The sequence below is a fragment of the Poecilia reticulata genome, linkage group LG12 (genome assembly GCF_000633615.1).
Source record: "Poecilia reticulata strain Guanapo linkage group LG12, Guppy_female_1.0+MT, whole genome shotgun sequence".
Taxonomy (NCBI): Eukaryota; Metazoa; Chordata; class Actinopteri; order Cyprinodontiformes; family Poeciliidae; genus Poecilia; species Poecilia reticulata.
The window spans coordinates 20,237,502-20,255,000 of NC_024342.1; the positions used below are offsets into that span (position 1 = coordinate 20,237,502).

At 39.7% G+C, this 17,499-nt stretch overlaps 1 protein-coding gene across 1 annotated transcript; it reads right to left on the reverse strand.

Moving 5' to 3' along the window:
• Positions 1-954: 954 nt before the first annotated feature.
• znf532 (zinc finger protein 532) lies at positions 955-16,318 on the reverse strand. The gene is made up of 11 exons (XM_008424512.2): positions 16,064-16,318; positions 15,254-15,618; positions 13,321-13,382; positions 8,129-10,451; positions 7,600-7,781; positions 6,380-6,556; positions 5,038-5,200; positions 4,513-4,827; positions 4,311-4,423; positions 3,844-3,973; positions 955-3,396 (listed from the first exon to the last, which is right to left on the reverse strand). Exons 4-11 carry the CDS (start codon positions 10,418-10,420, stop codon positions 2,893-2,895), a joined length of 3,876 nt encoding a protein of 1,291 aa, XP_008422734.1. The 5' UTR covers positions 10,421-10,451; positions 13,321-13,382; positions 15,254-15,618; positions 16,064-16,318; the 3' UTR covers positions 955-2,892.
• Positions 16,319-17,499: the final 1,181 nt, after the last annotated feature.

A 17,499-nucleotide genomic window follows, 5' to 3' on the forward strand; every position in this document is an offset into this window, starting at 1 on the left:
TGTTGATCTCCTGAGGTCGCACTGCCACTCATGCAAATACACAAACATTACATGGTAAAATCAGCACTTTCATAAAAAAATGAGATGTTTCTTTGGCAAAAGAAATCTTATAAATTAATAATAGGGCTTTTTTAAAGTGTGAAGTCATAATAGTGCAATAAACCATTTTACAAGCTTGCTTATTTTTAGACTTTCTACACATCTTCACTTTATAGCGGTGTGGAAGGCATTGCTGGTTTCAATGCAAACAATGACAAGTGAATTCCTAATATTTTTTCAGGGAACAGCTGATGTGTAATATGCATTTAGGATTGGGCCACTTCTGGCATTTTTTTCTGTTTATTGACATAAACAATAATTTGCACACAAACATGAGAACTTAAAAAAAATAGCATAAGCAGCAGTTAAGACAGATAATTATTACACAATTCACAGACTGCTTCTCACATGCAGCTTTACAGTGCAAAAATATTAAGATCCTTATCAGAATGTGGATGGAGTTGTGTGTCAGAAGCCGAGAAGACACCTAAAGATTTTATTTTATCCTTTTTAAAAAGAGACTAGATTTTATTTGAAGCATACTTTCATGGTTACTTTTGAGCAGCCAGTATGTTACTTGAAGTAAATAGCAATTACAGTGTAATCGATTTGGTGAATCAGAGAGAGACTCTCATAGCAAACGTAACAAAGAGTTGAGTGGAGGCTATTTCATCATCTTATTTATGAAACATGGACTGGTCTAAACATGGTGTTAAGAGTGTACATTCTTTATTTCAGAAAAAGAACATCATGCTTCGAAATTCAGTGGTGGTGTAGTGGTCAGGGTCAGCTATGGTGTTTCAAAACATAGCCATCTTGCCACCATTACCTGCAACTCAAAGTAGCTCATTAAGTAATTTCTTTTATCCAATAATAAAATGTGGTTGACAATATGAAACGTCTGCAATAAAAAAAAAAAAAAGCAGGAAAAAACAAAGAAACTTAAAGGAGGCAAACATTGCGTTGCCACAGCGTTGTAACTGTCTGAGGCAAAAGTGACACAGCCTTAACAGTGTCACTTTATTGTAACATTATTTGGGAGTTTCTAAAGCTTGGTCTTGAATGGTCCTGTTGTGAATACGTAACTTGACACCAATTTGAAACTGTGTTCCTCATTTTTCAAACATACTGAGCCCTGACTGCTGTCTACTACCGATAACGCTCTTTCACTAAACACTTGACTGGTGGTTTAGACGCCAGGTCAACCCACATCTGCTCAACCCTGGCTGCTCCTCTTCTTAACCATGAAGTGAGACAATGACAGTGCTTTGAACACTGACTTGTGTAAAGGTTAGCCTGTTTCGGAGTCTATGAGACCAGCCAGAGCCAGTTTGGGCCAATTTTACACATTGAACTGGTTGAGTTACAGTGAGTTAAGACCAAACAGAAACCTGAAAGCTGTGGTATTTGACATTTATACTTAAGGTGTACCAGTGGCCAGATGTCTGAAAGTTATTTTGTGTGTGGTTTTTTTAAAAAATGTAAATCTTATGCCTCCGATATGTTTTAGTGTTGAGAATTGGCGATGTCTTTAACATCTGTTATGTCTGATGATGATTATTGACCCTGTCAAGTTAACTGTTAGCCTAGATTCATTTATATAAGCTGATGATTATGTATTGATAAGCTGTTACAACCAGAGGCGATTTAAACACAGGCTCGACTTTGTGAATTGTTCCATGAAAGAGGCTGCTGACAAAAAAAGAACCTCCTTTAAAAAAGTAATTGAAACACTATTGAGATAATGTTTTATTAACTAGCTATGTGCTATTAATATTTCAGCTTCACTGCCAAAGTTACATTCATTTTCAGCTAAATTCAAGGCAGTGCACATTCATCATAATTCCAACATCGACCTACAATTTAAAATATAGAAAAGTTATTATAAAGGAAAAAAACAACTATCTAATAATCAGTTAAACATTGCTATGGATATGTCAGTCTTATTTCCACTGTGCTCTAAAGACAAATTGACACAAGCAATCTGGAAATGCTTAATATTTTATCCTTTAAGTATTTTGGAAAAAATATATCTACCACAGAGAGCTGCCATAACGAGAAAAAATATGAAATATTAAGTTTACAAATTTTACAATTGTTCTTGAGTTTGGCTGAGGATTATTTGGCAAAAGCATATTATTGTTTGAGATGCTCAATAATTTTTATTTGACCTTTACTTTATTCATTGAGGTTTTGAAATCATTGTTTATTTTTCTCTTCATCAGACTTTTTTTTTTTACATTTGTTGGATACAGTTTGTTTTTAATAGGCCAGAAATCTTCCGAAAGCTCAAAGTTCCTATGGATTAAATTGTTTTGGCATCTAGCATTTTTAGGCAAATTATAGATGCACAGCTGAATTTTCTTAACATGGCAATAAAGAAAAAAAAGTAGTTAATTTGTTGTAATTGCAGTTTCAGAGTATCTTCTGAAATTTAGGTCCCCAACAAAGGAAATACCTGTACCTGTAGTTTAAATTTTTTTTTTTCTGCCAGACTTTCATTGAATATCAGAAGCACTAAAAACTAGACTGCTAATCAAATGCAGATTATAATAGTGGTTTTATACATTGTCTTGTCGTAGTGGTAAGAATACTTTGGAAATAAACAGGTCATCTTAAAAAAAAATCACTCAAAGTCTATTGAAAATTCTCTGTCTGTACAAAAATGTTCCTGATATTTTTGCTGAAAGACACAAATGGAGACTTTGACATGTATTAAATTGTCTTGCGTGTATATTCTACTGTTTACATAAAGTTGTACACTACAGCATCGTGTATTTACAGGACAACCACATCTACAGGAGGTACCACAGGTTTAAGGAACTTATGGAATGGTTATAATTCATCTCTCTCTCACTTCTGAGCAGCGCTAAGGGTCTTTGACCTTATGAACGCCATCCCATGTGTCCTCATGTGAGTTTTCAAATGTCCTTCAGTCTCAAACGTATTCCCACACACCTTACATTTGGTATTTGGCGTCCCGTCATTGTTCTCGTCTACAACATCCAATTGGTTTTCCCATTGACTCTCTTCGTCTTCCCGGTCTCTCCCATTATATCTACCGAGACTCTTAAGCTCCTTTAGCCGATGGACGATGAAGAGGTGTCGGGCCAGCGAGCGGGGGGAGGTGTAGCAGAGTCCACACTCCTGACACTGGCGGGATGAGCCGTCAGACTTGTGCTGGGGAATGTGCTTGTGGAAAGCAGCAATATCCTCAGTGGTGAAGCCACAAACGGCACATTTGTGATTTTTGAGAATGTTCACTTTTAGCCTCTTCAATGGTTGTGAGTCGGAACCCCTGGAGTTCAAGCCTGGAGACCCCTCGTCTTCATCTGGGTTTCTTTTGGGGCTTCGGTTCTGAAAAGGCAGCAAAAGATGAGCTCAGGGTAACAAGTTTTCCATGAAGTGCAAAACTCACTGGCATCAATCTAACAAAGAATTTAGTACTTTAGGAAGTGCAACAAAACAGCAGATTAGCCAACACTAGGTCCAACATTTCAGCTCAAAAACTGTGATGAGAGAAAATTAATAATTCATAACAGGCCATAATTGCAACAAATCAGAAAAATAATAGAAAACTGGGAAAAACGCAACAAAATATTAATAAAAGTAAAATATGAACCAAATAAAAGGTATTTTTTCATTTATAAATATCAAACATAAAAATAATAAAGCAAAAACACTTAATATAAAGAAGTAACAAAGCACAGAATACCTTTATGTAACTGTTGAAAACAAAATAGCAATAAATGCAAAGACAGAAGTTTTGGCACACATTAACTTGTTAAATTCATACAGCTGTACCGTTTGCTTGTCAGGTGGCGCCTCAACATTCTCAGTCCTTCCTGCTGGGTGTTTACCTCCATGAATCATCTGAATGTGCTGGTCCAGCAGCACTCTTTTAGTGAAGGGCTGACTTAGAGCAGGGCAGTGTCTGGAAATTAATATCAATAATAAGACAAACAGAATAATTTTTGCTGCTGGATTTTCAGAAATGAAAATTATGGAGTAATTTTCATTTCTTACATTAAACTGTGCCAGTTGGATGAACAATGGAAGAAACATCCAGTTGATTTTAATGTTCTTTCATATTTCAACTTTTTTTACTTAAATGGATTGCTAGAAACAAAAATTTTACTTTTGCAGCTGAACAGTTACAGTGTTACTGAAAATTTAACTCAGTACTATTAAGGACGCATTGATAGATTTGTGTTAATACAGAATTACAGCTGTTGATTAATCACTCTAAGTAGGGTGGTGGTGGTACTCACGGGCAAGTGTAGATCTTTCGTAGTCCTTTATGTTTTAGACGGTTGTGTCGGCAGAGGCTGTGGGAGGAGCTGAAGGACTTATTACACTGTTGACATGGATGCTTCTTCAGTATCTGCAGTTTGAAAGTTACATTTGAAGTGTCACAAACAAAGCAAAAGAAACGTTTTTTTTTTTTTTATAACAACACTGCAGAACATTCACCTTGCCGTGTTCACGCCTCATGTGTGTGACAAACAGCTCCCTGGACCTGAGGGGGGCGCTGCATTCTCCACATGTGTATCCTGAGCTGACAGGGCTCTTCAGGTCTGCTGCACAGTTGCTGTTGGTTGTCTTCAGTGGCGACGACGAAGGCTTCTTTTCTCCCTTGTCTTGACAAAAGACGTTCTCTCCGTCTTTGTTGTTATTTTTCGGGATGTTGCTGTTGGCGCTGTTGGAATTGGTGGGCTTGGCGCTAAGTGGAAGGTTGATCCCCAGGTTCGGTGGGCCCTCTATGGTCTTCAGGGTTCCATGGATGGCCTGAGAAGATCCACAACAGCACCTTCTAACATGTTAATATTCATAATGTGCCATGAACCACTTCATTAAATTAATATGACTAACGTGACTGGCATAACGTGTTACAAGAGGAGGTTTAATTCAGCTTGGTTTGACGTTATAAATAGAATAGTAAGGCTAAATCCTGATTAAAAAAAAAAAATGAAGAAAAAGGAAAAAAATTGTGATTACCTTAATGTGGTCCAGCATCAGCTGCTTTTGTGCATAGTGCATCGAACAGTCGGGACATTTAAAGACGGAAACTTTAAAATTGGAAATATGCTGCTCAAAATGTGAGCTGAGCAAGGACTGCAGAGTGAACACTGTGTCACACATGGAGCATTTATATATCACCCTGGAAGACAGAAAATGTCATAATTATTAGGAAACTTCAGACATAGCAAAATGTAACAGACTCAAAGCATCCTCTTCAGTCTGAGCTACAGTCGTATTTACAAAAGCCAATGCTAAAACTGTTTGAGTTTGTTCAAGAAATAAGTAAATTTGTGTTTGTTGATTAAATCCCATAGTACCTCTCAAAATTCCTCGTAAAATAGTGAGTTCTTTTGAAATAGTTCCATAATGTGAGAAGTTTGCTAAATACCATGTGAATTTATACATTTGCCATGTTCTCTTGTGCACAGCCATTACTGTGTGGTTTGGCTCAGCCGCAAAACATGACAGGACTAGATTGCAACAAACAATCTGGTCTGAAGAGAAGATCATCAGGGCTGACATTTAGGACTTGTAAAAGTCTATGGTCAGGAAAAGGAAAGCTAACATCTCTATAAATCCCACACTTAGACTTTTACCTTCAGGTTGGCACTGCAGAGTGCTAATTGCAAAAACAAGTCGTTAAAAAGTCTAATCATTTTGATGAACAGTGTCCAGATAGATACTATGCACATTTGCACTTTGACCTTGTCTTAATATAAAAAAAACAGTATATTTACATATGTTGTTGAACAATTTATTTTTCACCAAATTTTATGTTATCTGCTTTTAAATTTCTGTCCACTGAGAGCAAAACGGGACCAAAGTCAAATTCCTTGTTGGTGTGCACAAATTTTAACCAATAATCTAGATTCTGAATCTGTGTGAGATTATGCCACTGCAATAAAAGCTTAATATATTTGAAGTTTTTAGCATTTCCCGTCAGCAAGTAAACAACTGTTCCTGAACATTGCTTGTCATCAGTGTTACTGACGCTGCATGGTGTGGTTAGGTGTTAGGTGGTTAAAGGTTTCCATGTGGAAAAAAACACAATTTAAGCCGCCGTAATGAAAAGCAGCAAATCCTTCTGCTGAGTAGGAAGCCAAGGATGGTTATCTTGACAGAAAGGAATTGGACATGGGGTTTACGTTTGGGAGTCTGCAAATGTGTAGGCTTAGTTTCCTATACACACACAAAAAATTAAAAGACAAATGATAATACAGCCGTCAAAATTAAATAAACCGTTAAAGTGTTGAAATCTATAAAATAGATTTATTTATTTATTTTATTCCAAACACATTGTAAACAAAAAGGGACCTACTTGGGCTCGCCTGCCTTGGCCCCTGGATGCTGTGTGTATGCATGGGAGTGAGTTCCTGGTGCAGACTTGAAAGCCATGGGGCAGAGTGGACATTTGTAGAAGACCTCACAGTGCATGTTCTGGATGTGAGACTTGAGAGTTGTAACATCAACAAAGATCATGCTACAGTGAACACAGCTGGAAAACAACACAGAAAAAACAAACAAACACAAAGGCAAGTTGAGCAAACTATGAATAAAATAAAGTCAAGCCAAGCTTTCAGATTGAACCTTGTTTAAAGTTTTTTTTCTCCATCATTTTTCCATTACTCTTCCAAACAAAAGGTATCCTCCCTTCGTTTACCCTAAAAAACTGAATCGGCCTCATCAAAGTCCAAACCTAAATCCGATTTTGAAATGTGACATGATCTTAAACAGGTCGTTTCAGCTCAAAAATCTAAACGTGTGAGGAAAATTTGTATAAATTTGAATTCCACAATAATGAAAAAGTCCTATTAGTTATTGCAAATCCTTGATGACAGTTGTTGGTTCCCCTATTAAATTAAATCATTTGAAAGTTACATCTGTTCTTAAATACAAAAATAAAAGAACAATACCAAAACTAGTAAGCTATCAAGCTCAGACTAAATTGTCTTTAGGTGTATGTGTGAGTGTACATTGTTGTAATTTGTGTATGTGTGTTGGCTCTATGATGGACTGGCAGCCTCTTAATGGAGTACTCTACCTCTCACCAAATGACTTCTTTGATATGCTCCAGCCCTTCTTCGAATGAGGCAGTATGTTAATGAGGGAGTGAGTGTTTCTCTGCATTTGGCCTTCAGGGACAAAAATGTCAAGAATTGATTGAAAACAGGTTTTTAGCTGGTCTATTATTGCTTGAAAACAACAAAAAAGTATGTTTTAATAGCCTGTATCTTGGATGACTTAACCACAAGGATTGTAACTGTCACCTTTTGTCCCTGTCATTTTGTCCTGAATGATGTGTCATGAAGCGATATTAGGTGTCAAGCTGAAGTCAAATTGCCAAGAAACCAAGCTAAATAACTGCAATTAAAATGACAATTAAAATGGTCTTTGGACATTGAAGTAAGAAAAAGACCACTTAGAGTGAAACATTGGTTCTCTTCAACAATGAAATGTGCGCAACCATTGGAAATGATATCTCAGCAAAAGAGAGACTAGAAGTGTGGATAGTTTTGGTTTTAATTAAGATATGCTCACCGATAGCCGATTCTGCGAGTGTAGTGCAGGCAGTTCTTGGTGACGTGAGACTGAAAGTGAACAGAGCGACAACTGGCACCACACTCTGGACAAATATAAGGGGACTTGTGCTGATGGATTCGTTGGTGTGACAGAAAGCTGCATTGATTTGGAAGAAGCATCTGGCAAACTGTGCATGTTTTCTGTGAAAGAAGGAAATAAATGTTTTTATGTTTTATTTTTATGAACAAGCTGGAGCAATTATGCAAAAATGAATATTACAGAGAGACAGAGTGATCGGTATTATCACTACAAGGCCAGGACAGACAAAAAAGAAGACTTCCACACATTTTTAAACTGTGGAAGGAAGTTGGAGTACCGTGCGAGAACCTAGACTATCCCTGGGATAACAAGTAATCCCAGGGAGCTTACTTGTTCTCCCTGGGATTCAGACAAGGGATTTTGTTGGGACAAGGCAACCATACAAACAACTGTATACCTATGCAGCCCTTGTCAAGCCTTAGTCTTTTTTGAATAACATGGTACCTACCTGACTGTTGGATTCTGGTGCTTGTTGATAGTGCATGGCCAGTGAACTGTCATCCTGGAATATTTCATTGCACTCCAAACATTTCAAGTTGTGCCGACCAAGCTTTGATGCATCATCCTCCAAAGGCATGGCTGCCATGAGGGGAGCGCTGCAAGGAGCTGATATCACTGTAATCTGGTTACCACCAGCAATCTTAGCTGGTGTTTGACTTGCAGGCGCCTGTGCTTGAGATGTGGGGGTGTTGATAGTGATACACGGGGCCACTGGCAAATTTGATGAACTAATCATCTGATCTGCAGGAATGGGTTTGAGGATCAGATGTGAGCACTGCATGACCACCCCTTTGTCCTTGTGTCCTCTTGCATGAGATAAAAGGCTACATTTGTTGTAGAAAACCAAACTTTTGGCACAGTGGTTGCAGGTGACCTCGATTCGCACGCTCCGGCGTTCGTAGTGGTGCGTCAGGCTCTTTTCAAGAGCAAATGAGTCTCCACACTCCAGGCACTTGTAGCCCCGGGAGGGTAGTGAAATACAGGCTGAGGTTGGCGGAGACAGGTTTGGGACATACACAGGAAGAGGGTTCAGGCTACTTAGGACTTTATTGAAAGCATCTACTACAGAGCCTTGAGAGCTTGTGAACACCTGAACCCGAGAGACTTTTTTGGAAGCTTGGCCAGTGACACCAGTCTGCTTACTCTGTTGTGATCGTTGCTTCTGGGAAGGTTTCGAGGAGCATAATACCTGCTGAAGATCACAGGCAACAGATGACACTGTCTGAGGAAGAAGACTGAGGTTACTAAGATGCACTGTCTTTGGCACAAGTTTAGCACTGGCCAAACTGGAGGCAGGTACCATGATCGTTTGTTGCTGGATAGCATTTGCTGCTTTCAGGATAGCACTGCTGGCACTTTGCACAGATGCGGCAGGGATAACTGTTGCTTTGACTGTCGTGTTGTTAGCCAGCTTAAGGTTAATAATTTGTGAACCAGCTGTTTTGACTGCGGATACTGGCAGGAAAGCTGTTGCCACAGGCTTAATAGTCATTTGTTTTGTGATTTCAATTGATGGGCACCCGCTGGTTGATACCACAGCTGATGACAAAGAGGGCCTTGTTGGTGACGTAAAAATTGTGCTGGTAGTTCTCATAAGACATGGAATATTGTCTTCATTCTTCAAGCTTTCTGTTTCAAATTCCGGAAGGACTCTACTAACAGTACGCTTGATCTGTCCAGAAGAGGTCTTAATTGTTTTAATTCTAACCTTTGGAATGACTGGAGTGGTGTCTGTGTTAGAAGCAGGGGAACCTTTGCTGCTGCCCTCACTGATGACACCAGAGGGGCTTTCTGGTTCCCTGGTAAGAAGGTTCTTTGTCAAGTCAGTGTCCGACTCTTGCTCCTGTAGTCTGTCTATTGCTCTGAGATTTTCTTTAGACGGTTTAGGTTCTTTCTGCGCTGCCATAGAGCCCAACACCTCAAAGTCTGCAGTGTCAGATGTTTTGCAACTTAGTGATGCAATGGCTGCTATACAAGAATACAGTTTTGTGGGGGACTGGTCTTTGACTTGTGGGATACTTAGCACATCAACTAGCTCAGGTGACTTTCTAGCATCCATGGAGGCTTGATTTTGAGGTTTGAAAAAATTGTCTTTCGGGGTTTTTTCTGGTAAAGGTAGTTGAGATGGACTGTAAGAACATCTCCTTTGACTCTGATACCCGTTTTGACCTGATTCATTGTCAACTTTTGAAACCTGGTCCTCTGCTTTAGCAATGGAAGTAAAGGAGACTTGGCTTTTCTGTATGCCATTTGTGTCAACTACCTCAATTTTGTCCTCATCATCAAACTCTTCAGCACTAGATATTGGGCTGAACTGAGTGAAAGTAGGAGATTGAGGATTGATTTTATATCCATCATCTCTGGGAACTTTCAATCCTTTCTTACTGTGTTGAACAACTGGTGGTGCTGCTGATAAGCAGCCATTAGATAGTCCATTGCCCACAGCACTTGCTTGGGAGTGAGAGCTAAAATACTTGTCTTTTTCAAATTTGGTTCCATCATATTCACTTGTGTCTGTGCTGTGAATGTTTTTTACAATTACACTAACACCAGCATCATGTTCGCTGCAGGAGTTGTGAGACTCATCTTCACAGTCAGTCCCCCGATTACTCTGTTGCTTGAGTTGTCCATCTTGCTCATCTTGGTGACCAGATTCAATGGTGGCTTTAGGATCCACCATGTCAGGGATGTTAAAGGCTGCCAGTAGGTCGTCAAAGTCAGGCGTCTTCATATCTCCCATGTTCCTTCCCTTGTTCTGATGACTAGGTCACCTAAAATACACAAATGAATTGAGAACAGTTTAATTAAGCTTGAATTGCCCACTCCAAGACAGATGCTTTGATCACAACATTTTTGGAATATGTTTTTGAACTAAAAATGTTCCCTCAGTATTTGATATAGTTTGCTAATTTAAATATGATCAAAAATAATTGTGTATCTTTTTTTTTTTTTACATCAAATACAACATATTCCTGGCATTAACTCAAAACAGTTTTTTTGGTAATTGGAGATTAAACATACTGGACAATCTGGCAGCTCTACTAAATGCTAATGTGCTAATGCTGGTGATCTAGTCTTATTGTTCTCTGACAAGGAGTGAGAACAGACACAAACAAGGACTCTTGCAACTGCTTTAGGTTTGCAAAGGTTCATATGGAGCTCTTGAACATTTGGAAATACACAGAACAAGCAAATTTGGGGCAACACCTGGTTCAGGTAGTACATGTAAAATCCCCACAAAGTAAACTTTATGATAGGCAAACAACTGCTCTCATAAACTCAGAAAATATGGATGCATTAAATTTGTGTTTTGAGCTTCCAAAAACTTCACCAAGCCAATATTCAAAAACCAGTTTATATGTGTGTTTTGTGGTTTTTAGCCTGTTAACCACCAAGTGGTTTTTGAATTTCAACAATCTGGCTCAAACTCTTACTGTCAGATGAAAGATAAGCTAATAAAAATGTTCAGAAACAAAGCAAGAAACACCAAGGCTCAGGGCTACTGTAAGATGGAAGATGCTGGAGTGCCTGTCTCACTGTGCACAGTGAAACCAATTTCACTGCTAAAGTCTGACAATCTGAGAAAATGTGCATACTTAACTGCTGCTGCTCACATGGATAAACCAGTTGGCTTATGGAGAAAAGCTTTACAGCATGACAAGAAAGCATTTGAGCTGTTTTGCCACACTGACCACAAACAAGTATTCAGGAGTAAAGGTGAGGCTTTCAATATAGAAACAATGGGCAGCTGCCAAGCATGGTGAAGGTAGCATGATGGAGTGATCCTGTGGAGTTATTTCTTTCCCAGTGATATTGGTGCATTCGATTAAGTGGGTAAAGTATAAAAGGGTGATTACCAGGCGTGGAGCTATAGAGGGGGCTGGGGCCCGGCCCGGGCCCGGATGGGTGTCCATGGGGGCCCGGGTCTGGAGGTGCCAGGGAGGGAGGAATGGTTTCAAGTTGCTTTAATGTCTGATTATAGACGGAGAAAGTGCGCCCTGGCATGTTCAGAAAGGTATATGTAATGTTAAAGTTACTGTCCCTCAATGGAATATATAGTAGTCAGTCCCAGTGACTGTTTCACTCACAGTTTAGCCAATGTGCTTCCTGGGTAAAAATGAAATGAGAAACGCGGCCCAGCCCTCCCCCGCTCAACAGTTTACAGGTGATACACATGAGGGTCCCTGTCATTGGCCCCGCCCCCCGGCCCGATGCTGACTTGTTCCGCTAGTGGTGATTACTATTACTAAACACTCCAATTTTAGCACAAACCAACAGCTAACAGCTAGGAGGTTGAAACGTGGACATAACTTGGTTTTCCAGTAGCACGGTTATTTTTAACATATGCCCAAACTGCTTATGTAATGCACAAAGCAATTTAGCATAAAGCTTCTGGGTGGCACCAACCCCTACTCAAAAGAAAAAATTGAGGATAACACTTACATTTTGGGTCAGTGTCCAGAAACCAACCAGTCTAAGATACTTCTACAATTGTCATTAAGAACACTGATCAAACATTAAGCCAGAATAATGCCAAACGCTTGTGGAAAGTTAAAGATACTTCCTGTGCAAGGTCAAGAAACATTTAGACTAAAACTGGAAGGTGTATAGATACAGTATATTTGATCCAGTGTGTATAATTTTGAACAGGTGTTATCAGAGAAAGTACTAACTTTTGCATCAAGTTCTTGTTTTATAAATTCAGTGTAATTGCATATTGTATAGTAATTCCTCTTCATGTGTGATAAATCATTGAAAGATCCAAATTAGTGAGGCATTCATGGACATGAATTATCTTTTTAAATAAGTGAACAAAACTGTATGGAAAGCAGATTATGGAATTTTAGATGCTGAATTTCTTGTGCTCTGAATGTCAGATTTATTTATTTATCTTGCATGATCCGTGCTAATTTGTCTCCAGTCACACAGTCCTATATTCAAGCCTTTGTCACTGTAGTGTTGTGTAAAGTTACGTTTGCTTGTATTACGATTGTGTGGTTCATGCTTAAATTCTACAAGCAACAAAAAAAAAAAAAAAAAGAAACAAGTGATTCAATCTTAATCCTTTCTTGATTTTGATCTGTGCAAATAAGGTAAATAAACATGGATGCTTGAGTCACATACATGGAGCTGATCTTCTGTGTAACACAAAACCAGAGCAGTACTTTGAACCAAATATATATCTGCGCTCATGGACCCATGACAAAAAAACAATCTTATTTTGCATGAATCCATAATTTATTACTTCAATTCGTAGAGAAGGAATCATGGAGATAATATGACAGAAACAGTGAAGAGAATGAAAATGGTAATGAAGGGAGAGAGAAGACAGTAAATCCTGTGAGAAGAAAAAAAATGGCTGCTGAGCTGTGTGAAGCTGCAGCAGGGAGAGGGAGAAAGGCCTGGTTGAAAAACAGCGAGTTTCAGCCATGACAGCCACAGCAGCCTGACGTAGGAAGCTTTGATGAAGAAAAATGACAAAAACACAACACAGAATGGCTTTCTATACAAGCAGTTTAATGCACATGCACTTTTTTTTTCTCCAGTAAGAATCAACATTTTATAAAAGACAGCTGCAGTTTCAGTAAAATGTATGTAAAATAATGGTGGAGACATGCAAGTTAATCAGCAAGTCCTCACCCTCTTGTCTTCGCTCAAGTCCAGCCACTTAGCCAAACCTTCTTTCCTTGCTGCCTTCCATCCTGCAACAAACAGAGTCACAACATAGCTAACCCACAGGAGGTATCCACCCCACCCTGTCTGGGAAAAAAAATATCTTCCCAAACAGGCAAAGGCCCAGAATACAAGGTCAGGTTACATCCAGGCATCTGGTGAGTGCCGGTGGTCCTGATATGGATCGTCTTCGGTCATTCTCTGCACCACAAGCACTAAGACATGTAAACAGACACATAGATCATGCTCCTGTGTTGAGTGTGTGTATGTGAATGTGTGAGGCAGGGCTCTCAGCAGCAGATTCACAGACTCCCAGCCAGCCCCGTCCCCCTGCCCTCGTCCCTTTCCAAATCTCCTTTCTCCCCTCGTGAACCGTGCAGATCTGCACTCCAACACTCAGCAGGTTAAGAGCAGGCAGGAGAGCCCTGGTAGCCACCAGCGGCCGAGCTGTGAGGGGCTGCCATGGAGCAAGTCTGGGCTATCTCTATCCACGTGTAGCATAGAGACGGCATTGTTCCCATCAGCCCTCGGTCTGCCTCAAACCGGTTTCAGCTGGTTCTGGTCACTCGACATAAAGCCTCGGGTTGCTGCAGCACGGCCTCAAAAATGCACAGGAAGAGGCTGTGCCCACCTCCCAGGAAGCACTGCAATGTTTTCTTTCTTTATAGACACGTTTTGTCACAAAGATCGTTTTAAGCTAGAAAGATAACAAGGGAGGTGACGGATTTTCAGAACCATAATCATACAAAGATGAAGTCAGAAGAAAAAACAAAGATAAGCAGTCAGTTTGCATTTTTAGCTGTGTATTTTCCAATTTGTTCCTCACTTTCATTTTGTACCTGTAAAGGCCATACGTACTTATGTTTATAAAGCACTGGGTGAAAAATTTTGAAATTCAGCTGTTTAGATACATGGTTATATGTATGTGTGTGTATAAGACATTGTGACAGATGAGTTAAGAAATTATGACCTCTAATCAAACCAAAATAAGTGTGAGCGACTTTCTGACGAAGAATTTAAACCTAGAAACCTAAAAAAAATCAATTAAATTGGTTGTCATTGTGGGTGCAAGACATTCCCCAGGCCGATAAAAATGAATGCAAGGTTGATAAGAAATGTCCAGTGACTCCATTTACTTCTACCACAATACTACCCACAATATTTAGGTACACAAGCAAGGTACAAAATGAAAAAAAAGAAAGGACAACATGGCAACTTGTTGGTATGAAATAGGAATGAATTAGCACAGGGGTAAGTTGACCAGGAGCTACATCAGTTGACTTATGAGAAATTATGACGCCTAATCGAGCCAAAACATTAGGCTCAAGTGGGTCTGTGACCAATCTACTGCTGGTAACTGAGTCATGTACAGTCACTAAAGTGGGCTGTGGGTAGATTGTGGAACATGAATCTAAATCAGTTGTCAGTGTGAGTACACAATATCACAACGCCGGGTAGTCGATGGATTGTTAGTTCGAAACATCCAGCTAAGTTTCACACCCAAAATGTTCAGGAACAAAACCAGGCCAGAATTAAATCGGATCATTTGATTTAACAGGATTCAATGTGAAAATTTGTTTTAATATCAGGAAACAACTCCTTTGTTTGACTTACCAGGATGGTAGCTGAAGCTCAGTCTGGTCTGTTTCTTACAGTAAGTTCTCTGTGCTTTAACATCAGCTACAAAAGTACTCAAATGTTTTAAATATCTGCCAGTAGCACTAGATTGATCAATGTGGTGTGAAGACAAGCAACGTAACACATGGGCAACAATCCAAAAGACCCACTTTCATGCATCTCCCTTACCAGAGACCTCCCCCAACCAACCTACACCCCCACAAAGACACAGATGAATGTGAACATGCACTCTCATGCATATATATAGGTAAACGAAGCATACCCTTGTCAGATTTATTTTCCACTCTGAGAGATATCAGGGAGAAAAAAAAATCTTCCTGTCGAGGCCTCAGCACTTGCTTTTAACAGCCCGCTGTTCCAGCCTCTTTCCTCCTTCCTTCCTTCCCCACCTCCGCCGCCCCTCCTTCCTTCTGTTCTTCACTGGAGTAGTTATCGGTCTCAGCGGAGGCCTCGTTTTGTCACAAACGCCATCAAAATCAGCACCAACGCCACCGCCGCAGCTGAGGCGTGAAGTGGTGGATGGCGAAAGGGGGCAGTGTTCAGCAGTCAAATGAGGCCTTTTGTCTCTGCATGTGCGGCAGGGTGAGGGGACTCTCCACTCTGGCTCGGGAGCAGGAGCAGCAGCAGCTGGTGGTGCAGAGAGACACACGAGAAAGGGAGGGAGACAGAGACACAGGGAAGGGGGGGCGAAGGTGGAGGACACAGAGGAAGAATGGAAATAAGTCAAAATTGAGTTTTAAAAACAGACTTGAAATATGTGGGGACTGTTAGTGTTTAAGGCCTTTGAACCTGAAGCAATCCTACAGAAAGATTAGGTTTTTAAATGGATTAACTGCAACATTCTCTCTGTGATACATGAAATTAAAGAGTGAGTAAACTAGCATCACGCATAAGTGTTGAGGCCACGTCATATATTGTACAAATAGCATGAACCTGTCTTAAAATACAACAAAAATATACATTTGCATTTTTGTTATTCCAACCCAAATGAAAACAATAATTAAGAAACGTCTCCAAATAACAGTATGTGATCCAGAAACAGGCACACATAAGGAGATATTTTGTAACCTACCTGGAAAACACAGGTTGCCAGTAGGGTAATACTGGCTCTCTTTGGCCTGCTATGAGTCCTTGATTCATCTTGCAGATCTGCCAAAGACAGCCAGCCATGCTGCGGAACAAACTAATTCTTCATCTTTATGTGAAAAGTCTTAAGCGGATGTATTCATCTCTGCACACTAATGCATTTCAGACACTGGAAATAGCAGCAGAAGATGAGTGTGTGTATGTATTATAAAAGGCCCTTGCAGTGCCTGCTGCCTCCTTGCACTGTGAGACTGAGGTTGCTCCCCACCCCTTACAGAGCCACATGACGTCACACTGCCTCCATTCAGACAGGGTATAAGAAGGGCTGCTGGAAGCTGCCCCATCTCTGTTTCTGTTTACAGCCATTTTTTTTTTGCCTAAGATGATGTCACACTAGTGCTAAAAGCTCAGAACCTTACCTGTTGTGTTTTCTGTTCCATTTTAGCATTAGACGGCCTTTCTTTAATGTTTAATCGTATAGTTCAGAGGAAGAAACCCACTTTGGCTCTCATTTGACCCATGACTCACCTGCAAGCAGCTGTTCGCACACCATCTAATTTGTGACACAACGTAAGTCGAGCGCTTTCTACAGAATGAAATATGTCGCATTCATGACAAATAGGACAGCGATCTAAAAACCAACCCCCGACTGTTCCTTACTCACTTTATTACACGAGCTCTCGGATTCATACTCAGATCCCTCAGGTTAACTCTTTCAGTGCTGACTAGTGAATCAATAACTCGGAAGTCTTTCCATTCAGCTGAATAGAATTAAAAACAATTGGAAAATTGGTGCTGTACATGTTTGAGAAAAAATCTGATGCATCATATATCATAAATCTTAAATTATGAGGATGGCACAAAGAAATCTCTAAAATCCTCCAAAATATGATTATTGATGCTGTTGATTGAAGTTTGTGGATTCCTACCCATACCTTTTTCTTACAGGCGTTCAATAAATCAGCAACTTCAAAAAAACAACATAAGAACAATAGCGTTCCATACCCCATTACTCCCTTTAAATCCTCTGACTGGAGAGTGACAGGAAAGTGATGGAGACCAAAGACCTCATAATGGCAAAACTGTCCATTTAAACTGATGCTTTGCTTGCTGAGAGGAAGCCCTTAAATGATTCTCTTAGCTTTCAATAAAGCTCTCATTATCAATGTCATGTGACTTTAAGTGAATGTAATGACTGGCAAATAGAAAAGACATTAGCATAATCACCGAATGATTGAAAGCAATTTTACCCAAACTTGATTTTATGCATGAAACTTTGTTATAACTCAATAATGTGGCCTTGTGATACTAATTTCTGTGCAGACAATAGCAACATACAAAGCTTGTAAAGACAATCTTCTTAAACACAAGTAAATCAAGTAGTTTTTTTAATGTAAGATTTGAATAATTTGATGAACACAA